General features: G+C 43.8%; 1 protein-coding gene across 1 annotated transcript in view; it reads right to left on the reverse strand.

Annotated features, from left to right (window-relative positions):
- Positions 1 to 16,198, reverse strand: part of ESRRB (estrogen related receptor beta) — a 156,408-nt gene that overhangs the window by 122,507 nt on the left and 17,703 nt on the right. Inside the window, exon 2 of the mRNA XM_040559093.1 lies at positions 7,031 to 7,198. Coding sequence (XP_040415027.1) covers positions 7,031 to 7,032 — 2 coding nt within the window. The 5' untranslated portion in view covers positions 7,033 to 7,198. The remainder of the gene's footprint in view (positions 1 to 7,030; positions 7,199 to 16,198) is intronic.

Genomic DNA, 16,198 nt, shown 5'->3' on the forward strand with positions numbered 1-16,198 from the left:
TGGCTCTCAGCCCCCATCGTTTAACCCTTCACAAACACACCAGCAGCACCAGTAATTGTGTCCTCCTTAAACACACACTACATAAGCCCACGTGCCAGAAGAGACCACAGAGCTGGAAGTAACGTAGCCAGGTGAGCAGGGGGTTGCAGAGAGGAATGGCCCATTACCTCGGCTAAGCAATAACATCTCTATATATTGCCCTTCGAGCACGCGTCCTTGCATCCAATTTCTTTGCATGGGATAGATTGTCCCAAAGAAACCATAGCTTCAGCTCGCTATCCCCCACTACTTGTCTGTGCAGGGAGTATAGGGCGCTCCCAGGGCACCAGCTGGCACTCACTGAAGGGGGCTGCATAGGCAGTAGATGGCACAGACAGTTATTGCAGCCCCAGGGCTAGAGCCTGCTACACACAAAACTGAAGTTTAATCCTATATAGCAGAAAAAGAGCAAGAGTGATGGGGAGAAAGCTCAGGATGAACAGAAAAAAGTGATTATTTGCACTGTGAAAAAGGGAATAAGGGCTACAGGAAGCAAAACACTGGGCCGTACTAGGAGTCTGCAGTAACACAAAGCATTTTGCTGTGATCATGCAACTCTCCATAGGCCACGGAGAGTGGGCAAGCAGGAACCCCATTTAAGATGGGCAAAACAAATCATCACATCAGTGAAGGGACTCACCTTAGGCTGAACAGAGAGTCTGTGTCAGAGCTAAAATTAAAAAACAACAGTGAAACAAATTGCTTGGTATAAAGATTGGCCATGAATACATTGAAGCTGTTCACAGAATTTTCCACCTAAAAAGCAGTAGGGCGTGGGATAGGTTCCTAGAAGGACTCCTGGGGGAAGCATTAGAGAGGATCCTGATGCAAGGAACCTTTTCCTAGCTTTTGTTTCACTCACAAAATCCTTGCAGACTTCCCCCACCCAAAGAAAGCATTAGCCAATGGTTTTAACTTGAGAGCAGCCCTACTGTTAGGGCTACAGATTACAGGTCCAAGAAGCATGACTGAGAAAATCATATTCACAGGAGCTCTCCAGCAATCTACATGAGTTCACGTCACCACCAAAGAAAGGTTGAAACACCCTATCCTAGGCCATGGGGACTCAATGCAACAGGGAAGAACTTCCTACCTACAGGGAGGCAGCAGAAAGAGCTGCCAATGATAGCAGCTGAGAATTTAAATAACTCAGGAGTCCTAGGGGAAAGAGAAAGGCCTGAGGATGGAGAGTAAAGCAAATAAAAAGAAAGCTGTCTGACAGGCCTGGTGGCAGGCATACTCTCTCTTCTCACCCAGAAAGTCACGCTCCAGGCCCTGTGAGCTTTAGAGGGATGTCGCTGACATGCCTGTGTTTTGGTATGTGGCTCCTGGTCATTTGCTCAGGCCTAGTACAAAGAGGTGATCACGGGAGGCTGGGGAAACGAGAACTTCTGGAGTGCATTTCCTGCTGATCTGGCGAACACAGTTATGAAGAGAGAGAGAATCCATTCTGAGAGCAGCGTGAAACTCTTGTGAGCAGGATCATTCGCGTCTCACATGGTAGAGGGAAAGGAAAGGGCAGCGGCTCCTTAATGAATAAAAATAGCCACGTATGCTTCCCTCTCATACACGTGAGGTTCAGGCTTTGTAGCTTGGCGTATGCGTTCCAGTATTCAAATAAGATTTAGTTATGAGTTTTATCCCATTAGAAAGGGTAATTTCCCCTAAAGACACAGCCTTTTTTTTTCCCTAGAGACTTCCAAGCATCCCAAGACTTTTAAAATATCATTACTTTCAAGTCATTGTGGCAAGTAAAATGTGTTCTAAGAGTTTAAACAGTAAAAATGTTTGCTTCCCTGAAATTCCTACACCATTATACAACCATCTTTTAAATAACTGTGGCATGCATGGACAACAACAAAAATAGTGTGTTATGTAGCTCGTGGAAGAGCTGAAAATCAGTTTTCAGTTCCCCAGTTCTTCATAATCTGTATGTATGCCAGGCAAAGCTGCACTGAAACGTAACTACCTTCAGAGTAAACAACAGCAGGCCATTCATAGGATTCAGGACAGCACTGGAAAGGACAAAAAGAGGAGAAGGAAGAGTAATTTGCCTAAAAGTTAATCAGAGGAAATCCAAGTATAAACTACTAGGCCATGGCTACACCAGAACAGAGCAGGAGAAGAAAAGGTTCAGTCAAACAGAAGAGAAACTGGGATGGGAAGAAGGGGAAGGTTGGAAGAAAATGTTATACAGTGTCCAGCTCAGCCACAGAAAGCTCATGTCTCAAAGTGATCTGCTGTGGGTGCCAGTTATTAGAGGGAAAGAACACAGTTATTATGTATTTCAAATGCATTTAATAAAGTACACTCTAGCTGATGGTGCTCTCCTCAGCAGGTCCAGGCACAGAGCACAAAGAGAAACGGGCCTCAGGCATTCACATCAGGTCTCAGTTTTAAATAATTTTTCAACTAGGGCAAGGTGCCAATTCTTACCTCAAGGTGCTGCACCCATATAGACATGTCAGCAAAAACACGAAGTTTAGTATATAAAGGATGACCACCAATACACATGGCTCCAGAAACAAACAGGGACTGATTTATTTTCCCCACCCCCCCCCGAGTTTACCACCTATGAAAAAAAACCTCTGGAGCTCCATCATCTCAACAAGGGTCACCAGGACCAAATTAAGACCCTAGTGTGAAGGACATCTCCATTGACTTGGTTTGGTTTTACGAGGAGTAAATTAACCTTCTTTCTGCTTGCCTTACCTAAACTGGATGACCTTTTTGGTGGCTCGTACCAAATCTATTTAAACACAAAACAAAGCAACAAGAAGAACAAAAACCTACCAAACCCAGCAAAGTGGGGGTAACTCCTTGTTGCCAGCACAAAAACCTCATTTTCAAGCTATGCACCTGTGTCAATGATTTGCAGTCAGTATGCCATAGGCAAACCAGCTATTTGGGATTTATACAAGGTTGTTTTCTGTAGATCTTAGAGTACTTTTGATGTCAGCCATATATCATTTTACAGGCAGGGAAACTGAGGAACACGGAGACATGACTTGGCCAAATGAGTCACAAGACGGCAGGTTTCTATCCTTACTCCTTTTCAGGACCTCTTTACAGAAGAGGGGCATGATCATGGCACAGCCTTAATTTTGTACAGTCTGATAGATTTTTTAAGTCCAAGCTCGGAGCAAAAAAGCCTACTGCTAGCTAGTTTACAGCACCCCACTTAGCAACACAGGTCCTTTGCTTGCTGCAGGCAGGATAGCTCCTTCCCAGCAACAGAAGGGTCTACCCAAGCATTTATGATGAACTCATCACAAAAGCAATCAGGCATTAATTTGGTCAATCATTCCTGTGACAGTGAACCCAGTTCTCCACCTAAACTACTTGACCCAAGACTTCAACTAACCTGAAGGACAGAAAAAAAGGCCATCAGACATCAGTCTGCTGAACAGAATTGGAATAATTTAGGCATTAATTTACTCATGCCTTTTTTTTTTTTTTAAAAAAAAAAAAAAAAGGTTAGCCAGGAGTTAAACAGAACCAAAAATACAATACATTAAAAATGTATTATTAGTGCCTGGATTTAAAAGGAAGCCCACCCTCCACTCCTTCCCATTTAGAAGAGTATTTATTTGGAGTTTCTACTGGGCTACAGCATGCACTGCATGTGTCCTGCTTTGCTAAAGGAGAGCCTTTCTGAAGCATCACTTGACTTTGTTTTAAATATCTCACTACAGTTTCCATTTTAGCTCTGTGAGATGATTATTTTTTCTCACCAAACTGAAGTTATACAGCAGTTGAAAATGCTGATGGCTTAACTGGTTTCTTTCCCCCCGCCCCCCACCTCCACAGCAGCCCTGAGGGGTTTTAACTCTTTCTGCAGCACTGAAATCCTGCTTTTGGAGTTCAATGTTTAACTCGCGCTGGGAGACTCATAAATATTCGGAGTCACTCTCTCCCTCTCTGTTTGATTAGGAAATGAGCCTTTAACTCAATGTAATCCCCAAGCCATTAACAAAAAAGCCCTCAACAGCTCCACTATTAGAATTTCACTCCTAACCCACAGAGGATTGAATTAGATTAACATAACTACCCGCAATCTGAGTTTATTTTCTGTGCCAGATAGAAATGTGTCTTCAGGAAAGGAAAAGAAGAGAGCGGGAGAGCAAGCATAGCATAATGAAATGTAAAAATAGAGAGATGAGAAATAGATGGACAGATGTACAGGTGAAATGATAAAAGAGGTAAGAAACAGCAAGAGCAAGAGACAGCTACACAATCTTTAATAACTGACTGCTGGCTTTGGGGGTTTTATTCAGAAGGCCCCAAAAAAACACAGAATTGTTTCAAGAAGAGTATTTTTTTCTTGATGTTTACTCCGTATTCTCAGTGACTTACAGCGAGACACCTGAGCATGCTGTACTCCAGACACCTGTGCAGAAGATTTGGCACAGGTTATATTTATAATTCTCAGGAGGTGTCGTACTCTGCAATGGAAGGAGGGGCATGAGAAAGAAATCTGCATGTCAATCACTACTTTGCCATCAAGGAAACAAATAAACTGGGATGAATAAAAAAGATTTTTCATTCCTTACATATATATATATATAATTAATTAAAATAAATAAAATCATGCAACAGCGCTGCGATAACTACACTAAGTCAGTCACTTTGGAGGTTCATAGGTGCTTAGTCCACATAAAATGAATCATTAGTGAGACAGAAACTAAATAACAAAGACTTCCTTACACATAATGCATCAAAGTCTTTCTCTAACCACAGATAACTCCTTCCCTCCCCTTAAATAAAAGGGGACCCATAAGCCTTTGATTGGTATACCACAGGGCGGTAGATGCTTAGCAATGTTTTCCAAATGCATAATAAAACGATACAGCAGGTTGAACAGGCGAAAAGACACATGTGGTTAAAAGCAAAGGATAAAGTCCAGCAGCTATGTGGACACAACTACTGAATAGCCCAAAAAATTCTTAAGACTAAACCTTTTCCAGCTTTATACTCAGAGGACTTCTTTGGGAATGCCTGCTAAAATGTATAATAAAGGAATTTTTGCAGTAATTCCTGAGCGTAGTCATGCTGATATTTGTCTATTTGTAAGAAGGAAAGAGAGTCAATTTTTATTTTTCGAGAGATAAGACACCACTTGGCTTTCAATTTTTAGAAGGACCTCAGACCAGCTATTTGATAGATTCTTTGTTAGTTACAGAGTCAGCAATTTTATTTTTTTAATGCCTTTCAGAAAAAAGAAAATCCACTCTCCTTTTATTACACAATAACACTGCATCGTGACAGAGAGGCAATAAAGGTAATCTCGTGCCAAAACAAACAGAAAGGGGGCTTAAATAATTTAAATATATTCATTTTTAGGTAAAGCAAAAAGCCTTAATAATCAGAAGGAAGCTTTCTATGATGAGGATGGTTAGGCTGACAGTTTTGTTTTATTTGGGGGGAGGGGAGCTTCAGAGCAAGCAGCGTATTCACTGGAATCATTTGGAACATTATTTGCGTATGAAAATTCACTGTGTTTATCAGTATTGTCCTAAAAGCCTGCCTTATGTCTAGAATTTTAACTGAAAGAAGAAATAGTTATATCCATAATTAAAAACTTAAAAATAATTGTAGTCAGTATTTTTTGTTCCTTGAACTTAAGTCAAAAACTTTGAGAATTATAAAATATACATCAAATAAACAAAATAAGTAACTGCCTCTTGTCACATTTCTACTGTCGGTCCAAGCAATTCAGCTATCATCTGTTCCTAGCACTTGATATTTTAATTGTGAAACAGCTCTGGTTTAATTGTTCTATTCTCATTAGACACTTGTTCCATCCAAATTATTTTTAAGTTAAGCTTTGTTTTTCTTCTTGTTGCTTTCAAAGATTACAATGGTGGGGAAAAAGTTTTTATAATATATATTCCATATGTAACTCATATTAAAATAAAAATTAAAAATTATAATACTTGCATTTTGGGGGACAGATGTTATAAACACAAGAAATCAAGGAATATTTTCTGTGCTTAAAAATAAATAAAAACTTAGTTCTCTAAAAGATGTAACCCAAACCTCTGAGGCCAAAATAAGAAAAACCTCTTTGATTTCCAGTATTTTGGCCAAAATATATGATAAAAGCTATTAATAAAAAACAGTTTGTAAGTAATTATTAGGTCTTGCTTCTCTTCATTCTCCTGTTAAAAATAAATACTCAAAAAGTGTATCACTGTTCAAACCATTTTGCCTGCTTTAAAGCAAATAACTCGCTGGCAATCAGAGGCAAAGTAAGTTCCTTCTTGGATTGCCACTGTGCCAACTTTGCAAAGACTTGCACCCCTCTTTTGTCATCGAAGAGGCTTTGGTTGCTTTGGGACTTTTAAAACTGGAGAGACATCAACTGCTCAATGACAAAAGCATTCAGTAAAAGTAAAATTTCATTTTCATCTTCCTGCTAAGAGAACGCTTGATATGAAGCTGCCTTTTTTTTTTTTTTTTTTTTTTGGGGGGGGGGGGCTGTAAGTAGAGGAAAGGGTGTCACTTGGTTCTTTTAAGACAGGACTGCTGAAGTTTCCAGGTTTGCCTTTACCAGCATGGGATAAATAGCACCTGTCCTTGGTAAGCCCTTAAGCAGAGTTACGTTATACATTGACCTTTTTGGAATGCCAGCAAACCTGACCGTTTCTATTCCCAAAACGCAGCCGTTCCACTCAAACTTTCACTTGCTTATTTCCAGAGGAAAAAGAAACTCTCATACAGTGTAACCATCTGATTTCTATAAAGTTCTGAAACCAACTCCTATCCTTGTGGGTCACACTGACCTTCCTTTGACAGGGTGAACACAGAAAAAAAAAATCTACGTTACCTTTAACCACATTATGATGCTACCATAATTTTTAGTCCAGATGAAAGGATTGGTGCACAACAATACATGGATCAAAAAAACACCACCAAAAACAAAACCCAAACCACAAAAAAACAACAAACAACCCCATAAATGCAATAAAGGTAGAAGTTCAGTACTTACATGCTGCAGGCTGAGAGATGAAGCTCGAGGCTGGAGTAGAATTTCCCTTGCCCTCAGGTGTTTCTAATTGCTGATTAAATATCTTTTGGTTCCGCCTGCACCAGCCGACAGTCCCCTCTGCGTCTCTGCCTCTCTTTGTGACTAGGACACAGTACTCCGAGTCCCAACCTATAAATAGATCCCAGCTCTGTGATTGATATAACAGGCAGCTGACAAAAAAAAAAAAAAAAAAAAAAAGGAAAGAAAAAAAAGAGAGAAGAAATAACCAGGTCTTAAGCAAAGCAACAGAAGCAGGGCTTTTAACTCTGTGCTGTGCCCAGGGAGGAGTCCCCCACAGTCACCCGTGGGCATCAGAAAGAGAAAGTGCAAGGCAATTACTTTCCCAGCAGCATTACAGCAACTTGAGGCATGTAAAGCGAGTGAACAAAATTCAATGCACAAAGAAGGAGAGGGAAAGCTCGACCGGCGGACTGCATCCAACTCTTCTGCAATTTAACAGAAATAAATGTTATTTTAAAAACAAGTTAAGGATTCTGACAAAATGAAAGAAAAGTTCAAAGTTGAGTTCTGGGGGTTGGTCCTGGCGTGTTTGTATTTCTGCTGCAGAATAAACTGGGACTAGTGGGTAGGTCAGCAATTTAACAGGTTGGCAGTTTACTTAGGGTCTCAGCCCACAAACAGTATTTGACGAGGCTGCTCCTGAAAACAGAACCGAGGGTATTGACGATGCATTGCCTACTGGCTCAGCAGAAATCGCTGAGCTCTCAGGGACCGAACCATCACTCCCGATCACATCCCTGACTGCCAGGAGAAATCTCCTAACAAGTTACAGGGATCAGCACAGCTCTTTTGCAGAGGCTGGGCTGGGAGCCTACGGTCTGGGCAATGACCTGAGATAAAGCATCAGGAATGCTTTTGCCCTGGTCCCCATTAGTGGCTTGGAGTAATGGCCCTGGACTTTCCGTATCTAACTTCTACAGGTTCTCCTCTTGGATCCACAGTCAGGCAAGGCCAAAAGCTGCTCCAAGAGGCAGCCAGTCCTCCATGCTCCTAGATAGTCACAGTTCCCAGCAGAACCTTACTGGTTAAGCAGTTTCATAGCAAATGGACTCAAAGGCAAGCAGCTCCGGATGAATGCCAGGGGAAGGGTGGGAAAGTAGAGGGAGAACAGTCGGCTGAGAGTGAAAGCTGTTTTGTCTCTACACTGCTACCTTTGGCAGTACCGGCTACAAACATCCCTAGCACCATGCTCAGCTCTGCAGGCAAAAGTATTAGTGCAGAGTTGCAGATCCACCAGCCTTCTTTTCAACACACTGCTAGGCTTGCTTGTGCTGAGATGCTACAGAAATGCTGAACTCATAAAGAGCAGGATAAAATCCTCAGGCGCTAAGCCCATGCTGAACTCCATGGTTCTTTGGCTCAGTGGCTAACAGTACCTGAGCTATTTAAGCTAGTTTAGGCATGTCTGCGTTGCACTGCAGCTGCTGCTCTCGCTGGAGTAAAGTGAGTTAGTTCAACGGGGGCAGCTACCCCAAAGTCAGGCAAGGACCCACCGCATCATAGCCAAGGTCTCAGATCAATGCGGCTATTGATTATATGGGAAGATAAAAGTCACTTTTTCATTTTGGGCCAAATCCTGCTGCATGAATAATTTGCCCCTTGTCAGTATGCTTTGTGTCGAAGCTAGTAGGATTTAGCCAAAACGTTTTTCAAAACAAACAAACAAACAAAAAAACACCCTTCTCACAGGACAGGGACCTAATGAAGTGCCGTGGAAAGACTCATGACTTCAAGATATTTTCCTCAGTTGAGGTTCTGCACTGCAAAGTTTCACATGTCACTTTTACCACTGCTTCACATCCCCCAGTATAAAAAAAACATAGATAACAATTCTTAACAGTGCACTTTAAAGCACGTATCTACAGATGAAGACGTACAAATGAAGAAGGGGGAAAAAAAAAAACACTATCTGATAGGCTGAGCTCTAGTGTGGAAACACACCCTCCATTCCCTGCCAGATCCTGGTCCTTCACCTTCACCTAGTTGAATGATCCACCTCAGATAAAAATTTACCTGACCAAACAAAGATATTTTTTTTTGCATTTCAGCCCTCTCATTTGGTCTCATAGTACAAGATGTTTTGGGCTTTAGCATTCAGAGCTGTACAACATTTTATACTTCCCACTGCTATCAGAAGGAATTTTAGAAGCTCAGTACACAGAATAATCAGGCTGAGGCACAGCATATCAAGGTCCTAAAACAGGGGCACCTAAATCCAGCAGTCACTTTTGAAAAATTCAGCTTTAACAACAGCATAGACACGTAGACCCTGAATATGTTACCACTGTCAGACTGTTCTTTACCATTCTATATTGTTGACGTCTAAAGATCTCCAAATATTCCACTGTCAAGCCTTGTTTTGTGTAGAGCGGTACTATCCCTTCCCCATTACACTGCCATGGGCCAAACTGAAGCCCAGGGAAACCCCATGTCTAAGCTTTGGGCACTTCTCAATCAGGTTGCCAAGAAGCAATATTCAGTCCCCAGGTCCAGGTGCAGTGCTTATCATTGGCACCCCCTATTCACAGCTGAGCAAAATCAGACATGCATTAGTCCGCCATCCACCCGCTTTCCATCTGGAGGACAAAGGGATGATGAAGACCTGCCAGTGTGCAGCTGTTAGCTAGTATGGATGAACCTCGAATGGAGGTAGCATTCCTCCACCCTCCCTCTTTGCCTTTAGGCAACAGGAGATATGACCTTAACTGCTCCTAACTGGGGTATCCAGCATTTCAGAGACCTCCCTTAGGTAAAACCTCAAACGCAAGTCCCCTGCCCCCACTGCCATCACCTCCTGTGTACAAACATCTCTTCGTTCCAGCCACTACAGACTCGGGGTGAGGCAGGGAAAGCATCCAACAGTAGAGGCCACAAGACTGAATGCCCGCTTCAAAACACTGTAAAAAGGAAGACAGAAGATTTCAAAAGAACCCTCAGATACTTTAAAAAACAACCACCAAAAAAAAAGGTTAACATCAGGGACTCGTAGAGTCTATAAAGGCTCAACTCTTTCCTTGAGGCACCCCAGGAAAGCAGAAGACATTGTGAAGTGCAAGTACAGCTTTACAGTCTTCTCTACTTGTTTTTTGGGGAGGTATTTTTTTAAATGCTTCGTGCCAGGGCTATTTTCATCATATGCCTGTATTTCAATCTCAGATTCTGGCAGAGGTAAAATTTCAGAACTCGGTTTTCTTCAAACACAAGGATTTTAAGGCTTGCACATGTAAATCTGGGCAGAGTTTGCTTGGATACATAAACGCCATTATAGAATAATGCAAAATATACTTTCCTCCAGATGATAAAAATAAATACAATAAATACACAGTTAAACAGAGACACAGCAAAAACAGTTCAAGCTTGAAAATACTGGGCCAATCAATGGAATCCAATGGAATGCAATGGAATCTTCACCCACACATTAAACCACACAGATAATCTTTGTCCCTTCTCCCCTGAGCCCTGGGATGCTTCTGTGCACATCTGATTTATGTGACGTAAGTGTGGAGCTCAGAATCACTGCTGCTTTTATATCAGGGAATGCAGGTACGGATAAAAGTTTTAAAAGAAACTAAAAGTCAGCTCTGCAATTTCAAAGTCTAGCCACAAACTAAGAAGAACAATCATAAAGCACAACAAAGTTTCACCAGCAGAGTCACGCTACCCTGAAAGTCTTGCAAGCCCAAAATTCCAGGACAGTGCTGTTAGAACACTGCTGGATTTAGTGAGGTCTAAATTTCACAGATTTCAAACGGGCTACTTACAAGACCAAGAAAGATACTAGAAAAGGATAACTCTTTTCACATAAAGGAAATGAATGTCAAAAAAAAAAAAAAAAAAAAGACTTTCTGGACTGTGAAAACAAAAACATAAGGCATAAACGACATGCAAAAGGAAAAGTTTGAGTAGTAACATCCCCAGATGCTTGGCACACATAGTATTACTCGTAGACTTGACTTAACAGGTAGTTAAATATACTATGAATTTTGACACAAAACAAGTACTCTGAAAAACAGCAGATGCTCAAGAGGAAACAACTGATATTGTCACTAGGAGTTTTATTTCCTTATTTGATTTTAATGCTGCAACCTTCTTATTACATCAAAACCCTTTATGCAACCAGTATCCATCTTTTGGCAGATGCTGAACCCAGGGTCCATACATCTGCATTCGGACCTTTCATATACACTCCAGGATGGTGTGTACAATGCTGTCTGTCATGTCAAGTCTGTTATCACCAGGGTAAGTCACACTGCTTGGTTAACACATTTGTAAACTTTGCTCCTATATATTTTATTAATTTTCAGGTATGTGAAAATGACCAAGATTTTCACAGAAGTCCCCTACCAGATTTAGCCATTCCAGCTGAAGATGTTACCACCTTCCGCTGCCTGCCAGCTGGAGATTAGGGCTCCAGAAGCTCTGCGGCATAAGGGAACCTTTGAGAGTTTTCTAAATTGCTTCAGGCAAAGGACATCAAGTTAGGGCTCCAGACCTTTCCTGGATTAGGAAGCACCCAAATCTGTTCTTTCATCTCCAAAACTGCAGGCAGAGAAAAGCCTTCACTTGGTGTCTGTGGCAGTTTAGAAGAGGTTATAACCATTGGCTTTAACAAGAACTAGAGCAAGTCCAGAAAAACTCTACTCTGCCTTGTTTTTCCGAGTCCACCAGCAATAACAAAGAATGAATAAAAAATGGCTTGGCCTGAGCAGCAGAACACGTATCAAAGTACGCCCAGAGAATATCCAGAGTGAGCACTCCGTTCTACACATACGCACAGAAATAAAACCTGGAAGGATTTAACTAAAGCCTGCAAGCACTAGGGCAAGCATATGCCAGATTACATTTAAACACACAATTTTAGTCAATCTGTCACACACAGTATGATAATAGAGCCCCGTCTACCCTTACCTCACTTAGATCCCTCCTAAACTTCCGCTTCTACTGCAGACCTGTGCCTAAAAGAGCTTCTGTGTTTACACCCAGCAAAACACAACGAAACGGAAGACTCTCTTGGACGTACTCCTACCTAAATTGGTGTAACCACGATATACTCTCTCTGGAAACCACCATCTTCTTCTTCCAATCGCACGCTGCAACGCATTTCACCGACATTGGGCTGTCAATTCCATCACTTGGGGCAGGCGCCTTTCTCGCTTTCAACTTGTTGTGGATGCTTTGCAGAAAAGCTCATTGCTGTTGCTGTACCACTTGTTTAGGACCTTGTTTAGCACCAGCAAGTCCACACCTGTGCTGGCAGGGCATTAGCTGTGCACTCAGACAAATCTCAAAGCAGCGCGGCAGCCTAGTAAGGTCGGCTTCAGGCAAGAGATACTGTTTCATGTTCTCAATGACCTTGGCAATGGTGGGGAGGGAGAGGAAGCGGGGTAGTTTTATAGCAAATAACTATCGTAATAAAGCTCATAGCAATTCTGACAGCAGGAGAAGGAGGACGAAGTGAGATTTAAACTAGTTCTGGTGCCAGATCAAATAGGAGGGATCAGGACTGCCAGAAACAGGTTCCCCCTGGGTTTTTGTTTTTGTTTTGTTTTTAATTCAGATTCCTTCAGAGAACTTCTACAAAACCCAAACAACTACATTATAACCACAGACAGGCCTAACCATAATGTCTGGCTCCAGATCTAAACTGCTTACAGCCAGACTGTTAGTTCAGCTCCCCAGAAAAATCATCACCATTTTCCAAAGGCATGCATGGGGGTGGGAGGTTATTACTGCTCCCTCTTCCCCTCCCCAAGGAGAGGCCACATACTCTTTGATTGTGTGTCTTACTCAATAAAAAAAGATATGAAAAAAAAATTAAAATAAAAAATTAACAGATTAAGTCCTCAAAGAAAGGGGATGTTCCTGGCTGCAGATATCCAAATGAGGAAAAAGCCTTTCCAGAAGCCCTTCAGGCACAAGCTGAGTGGCTTCGCGGCTGCCCACCCACCTCCATCCACACAGAGGACGTCTGGTGGTTGGCACCATCCAGGTGAGCCTGCAGAGGAAAGCAAGTGCCAGCACAAGCTTCTCAGCCTCCAAAACAAGAAAATAAAGGGAAATTCCAAAGTGGGTCCCTCATGAGCCCCCTCTGAAGCAACACCACCAACCTCCCAACCTGCCTGATCTCTGAGTCAGGTAAATTGTGTCTGAAAGACCCTTACCCCTGCCCAGAGCTGGTCTGAGGGAGAAGGCACAGCTCTCACCCTCCTCAGAACACCATCAAAGAAGTGTCAGTCAGCACATCTGCATTGTGTGTCCATGTCCAGGCTCTGGCTGTGGCGATCTGCAGGGGGAGCTTCTGTGAGGAGAGGCTGAGGCTGCCTGCTGCTGGACACAGGTAGCCCCAATGCACAGCACAGCTGAGCCCCTCAGCCGGGCTGGTGGCACCTCAGGGAAACCGTGGTTAAGAAAGGGCAGAAGCACTGGCAGTGAGGAGTGAGAAAAAACCTCGTGCCACTCATGGGTGGAGGAGGGAAAACAGTCAGGAAGGAAGGAGTGAAGTTTTGCCTGGAAAGAAGGGGGAGGTGGGGAAAGTTGCTTTAGTTTTTGTCTTTGCTTCTCACCATCCTACTCTATTTTAATCAAAAATAAATTATTTTTTTCCCCAAGTTGAGTCTTCCCCATGACAGTAATTAGTAAGTGATATTCCTATCCTTAATTGACCCACAAACTTTTTCATTTTCTCCCGTCCTGCTGAGGTAAGGGGAGTAAGGGAGTGGCTGGGTGAGGCTCTGGCAGCCAACCATGGTCCACCCACCACAGTGTCCCACAGCTGATGAGAAAAATCAGCTTTGTTCAGTAGCTCTCCTTCTGAACCCAAGAGCCAGCAGGCCAGCATTTCCAGGCAGTGCTCCTGTGCCAGGTGGGATATACCACAAGACAGGAGGAGACAGGACACCATAAATAACCCGGAACAGTACTGGAAACTGTTTTGTTACTGCAGGAGAGGCTACTCTCCCACACAGATCATACCAAAACTCTACCTTCAATTCCTGACTGACGAGGGAATTAAGCCACCAGATCTGGGAGGCTCTTGAGGGCCATGTGACTTCCACAGACACTGCAATCTGTCTGCAGAGGCCTGCCTCAATTCCCTCGCTGGCAGTGAAGTTCTGCCACCATAAACACTCCCTCACTGTGGATAAATCAAACATGAAATAGCAGACTAAACACTACTCTCACAGTAGCCTCTCCAGATTATAAAGCTATGGCAGGGTCCACTCGCACCCCCAGAAGAAATAGGATCCATGTCTTCAGCTAATGCCTTCTCACTTCTGTGCCATCTAAAGTAACTTCTGAGCTCACTCTCTGGCTGCCAGGACTTTGGCAGAGTTGTAAACCCTTGTGGCTGTTCTGAGCATGTACAGACCCAAGTAAAATTCCCTCTCCCATATCTCGCTAAGCTAACCAAAACAAGTTATGCTGAACTTGGGCTTCATCTTAGCAATAAGCGAGGTGGGTTTTGCCTTTTCACTGCAATTTTGCTGCTGTCTCCTCTGCTTCCTTACCCCACCCCTCAAGTCCTTCTTCATCCCAGGGCTGCCAGTCACCTCTGAAAGCTCTCCCCATCCAGACCCATAAGGCATGGGAGTCCTTGCCACCCTGCAGTCTGGAGCAGCTCAAAACTCAGCATTTCCTCTCCAAGAGGATGGAGAGAGGGAAGGAAAAAAGGGGCAGGACCCTTTTCTTTAACTGTAGTTATCCGTATCTGCAATGAAAAAGGGTTTTGCGGAAGGATTTGGTGTTCCCCTCTGCTCCTCGGGCAAACAGAAATTCATCTCACCAGCACAGAGCTAATCCCACATGAAAGAGCAAAGCTAGAGCACACACAGAGAGGGAACAAGCTGCAGGGACCATCAACGCCCCTGCCCACAGAGAGGGAACAAGCTGCAGGGACCATCAACGCCCCTGCCAAGCGTTACTGCTCATTTCAGTCACTGAGGATTTGGTCCAGGGATGCTTTGCACCAAGAGGACCTGAAAGATGAGCCACACATGTGGTCCCAGCAGAGAGGCAGCAGTGCTGGGGAGTGCCAGTATAACATGGCCGTTGCTCAGACAAGTGCACCACAGCTACCCCTCTCAGCCAGCCTGAGCCACATGTTGAGATTTAACACCCCCCACAGCCTGAGAAGGAACCCCAAACCCAACAGTTCCCCTGCCAACAGTCCAGAGCCCCTCTCACCCTGACTTTTGTCACCACATGCCACGGACAGCATTCCCCTTGCAATGCATCTGAGCCCCTCCGTGGGATAGCACCCAGTGCCTGCACCCATGCTCCTGGGCCTTGTTAGTATCACACCAGGTCTTCCACCCTGCTTCCAGCACCCTCCAGAGACAGCAGCCCCCCAGGGGACGGGCCTCTTCTGGGCACAGAGGTGCCCAGCAGTTCACCACAAACAGCTCTCACATTCTTAACCTGCAGTGGATTTACCCAAAGCCCCTGGAAACAGCTGCTTGAGGAAGGTTCCTGTCGAGTCCACGTTTCAGAAGCAGACATTTGGTTGCTCGGTCCCTTGCTGCCGCTTTAGTCCATGCTCCTACCACACTAGGACCTAGCCTTGCCTGGAATAACCAGTCCCTTCCATTGCTTCTGCCTACGGCCCTGTGGCCACCGGGAGGAGAGGCCCAGCTCCTCGCCCGTCCCCTCCCTTGAGGAAGGTGTCACAGGCATGGCCTCAGCACACCTTTGCGCCAGGCCATGGATCCCCATAGTGCACAGAGAGGAAGATCCAAAGCACTCACATGTAGCTTCTTCCCTGACAGAACACACACCATGCAGCTCTCCTGCGCTCACAAGATTGAAAAAATTCAATAACCTCACAACCTTTCTGTAGGACATCTGTGCAATAACAAGTTCTGTGCAAAAAGTGGTAGATTCAGCCCTCTGTGCCTTTGTGAGGCAGGGCAGTGGCTTCAGAGCGCCTTGCAAATAGGTAACAAACTTCAGCAGAAGCAGACCCGTTTTTATGTCCTGTAGCAGGTAAGGGTGTGTTAACAAAACAGAGCTCTAAAGGGCTACTTCAGCACGCTCTGAATGAGCAGATTTGGATTTTGGCAGAAAGCACCATTCATAGGGACCTTACATCCAGATGAGAATCAGGCTAGA

The sequence above is a fragment of the Cygnus olor genome, chromosome 5, assembly GCF_009769625.2.
Source record: "Cygnus olor isolate bCygOlo1 chromosome 5, bCygOlo1.pri.v2, whole genome shotgun sequence".
Classification (NCBI taxonomy): domain Eukaryota; kingdom Metazoa; phylum Chordata; class Aves; order Anseriformes; family Anatidae; genus Cygnus; species Cygnus olor.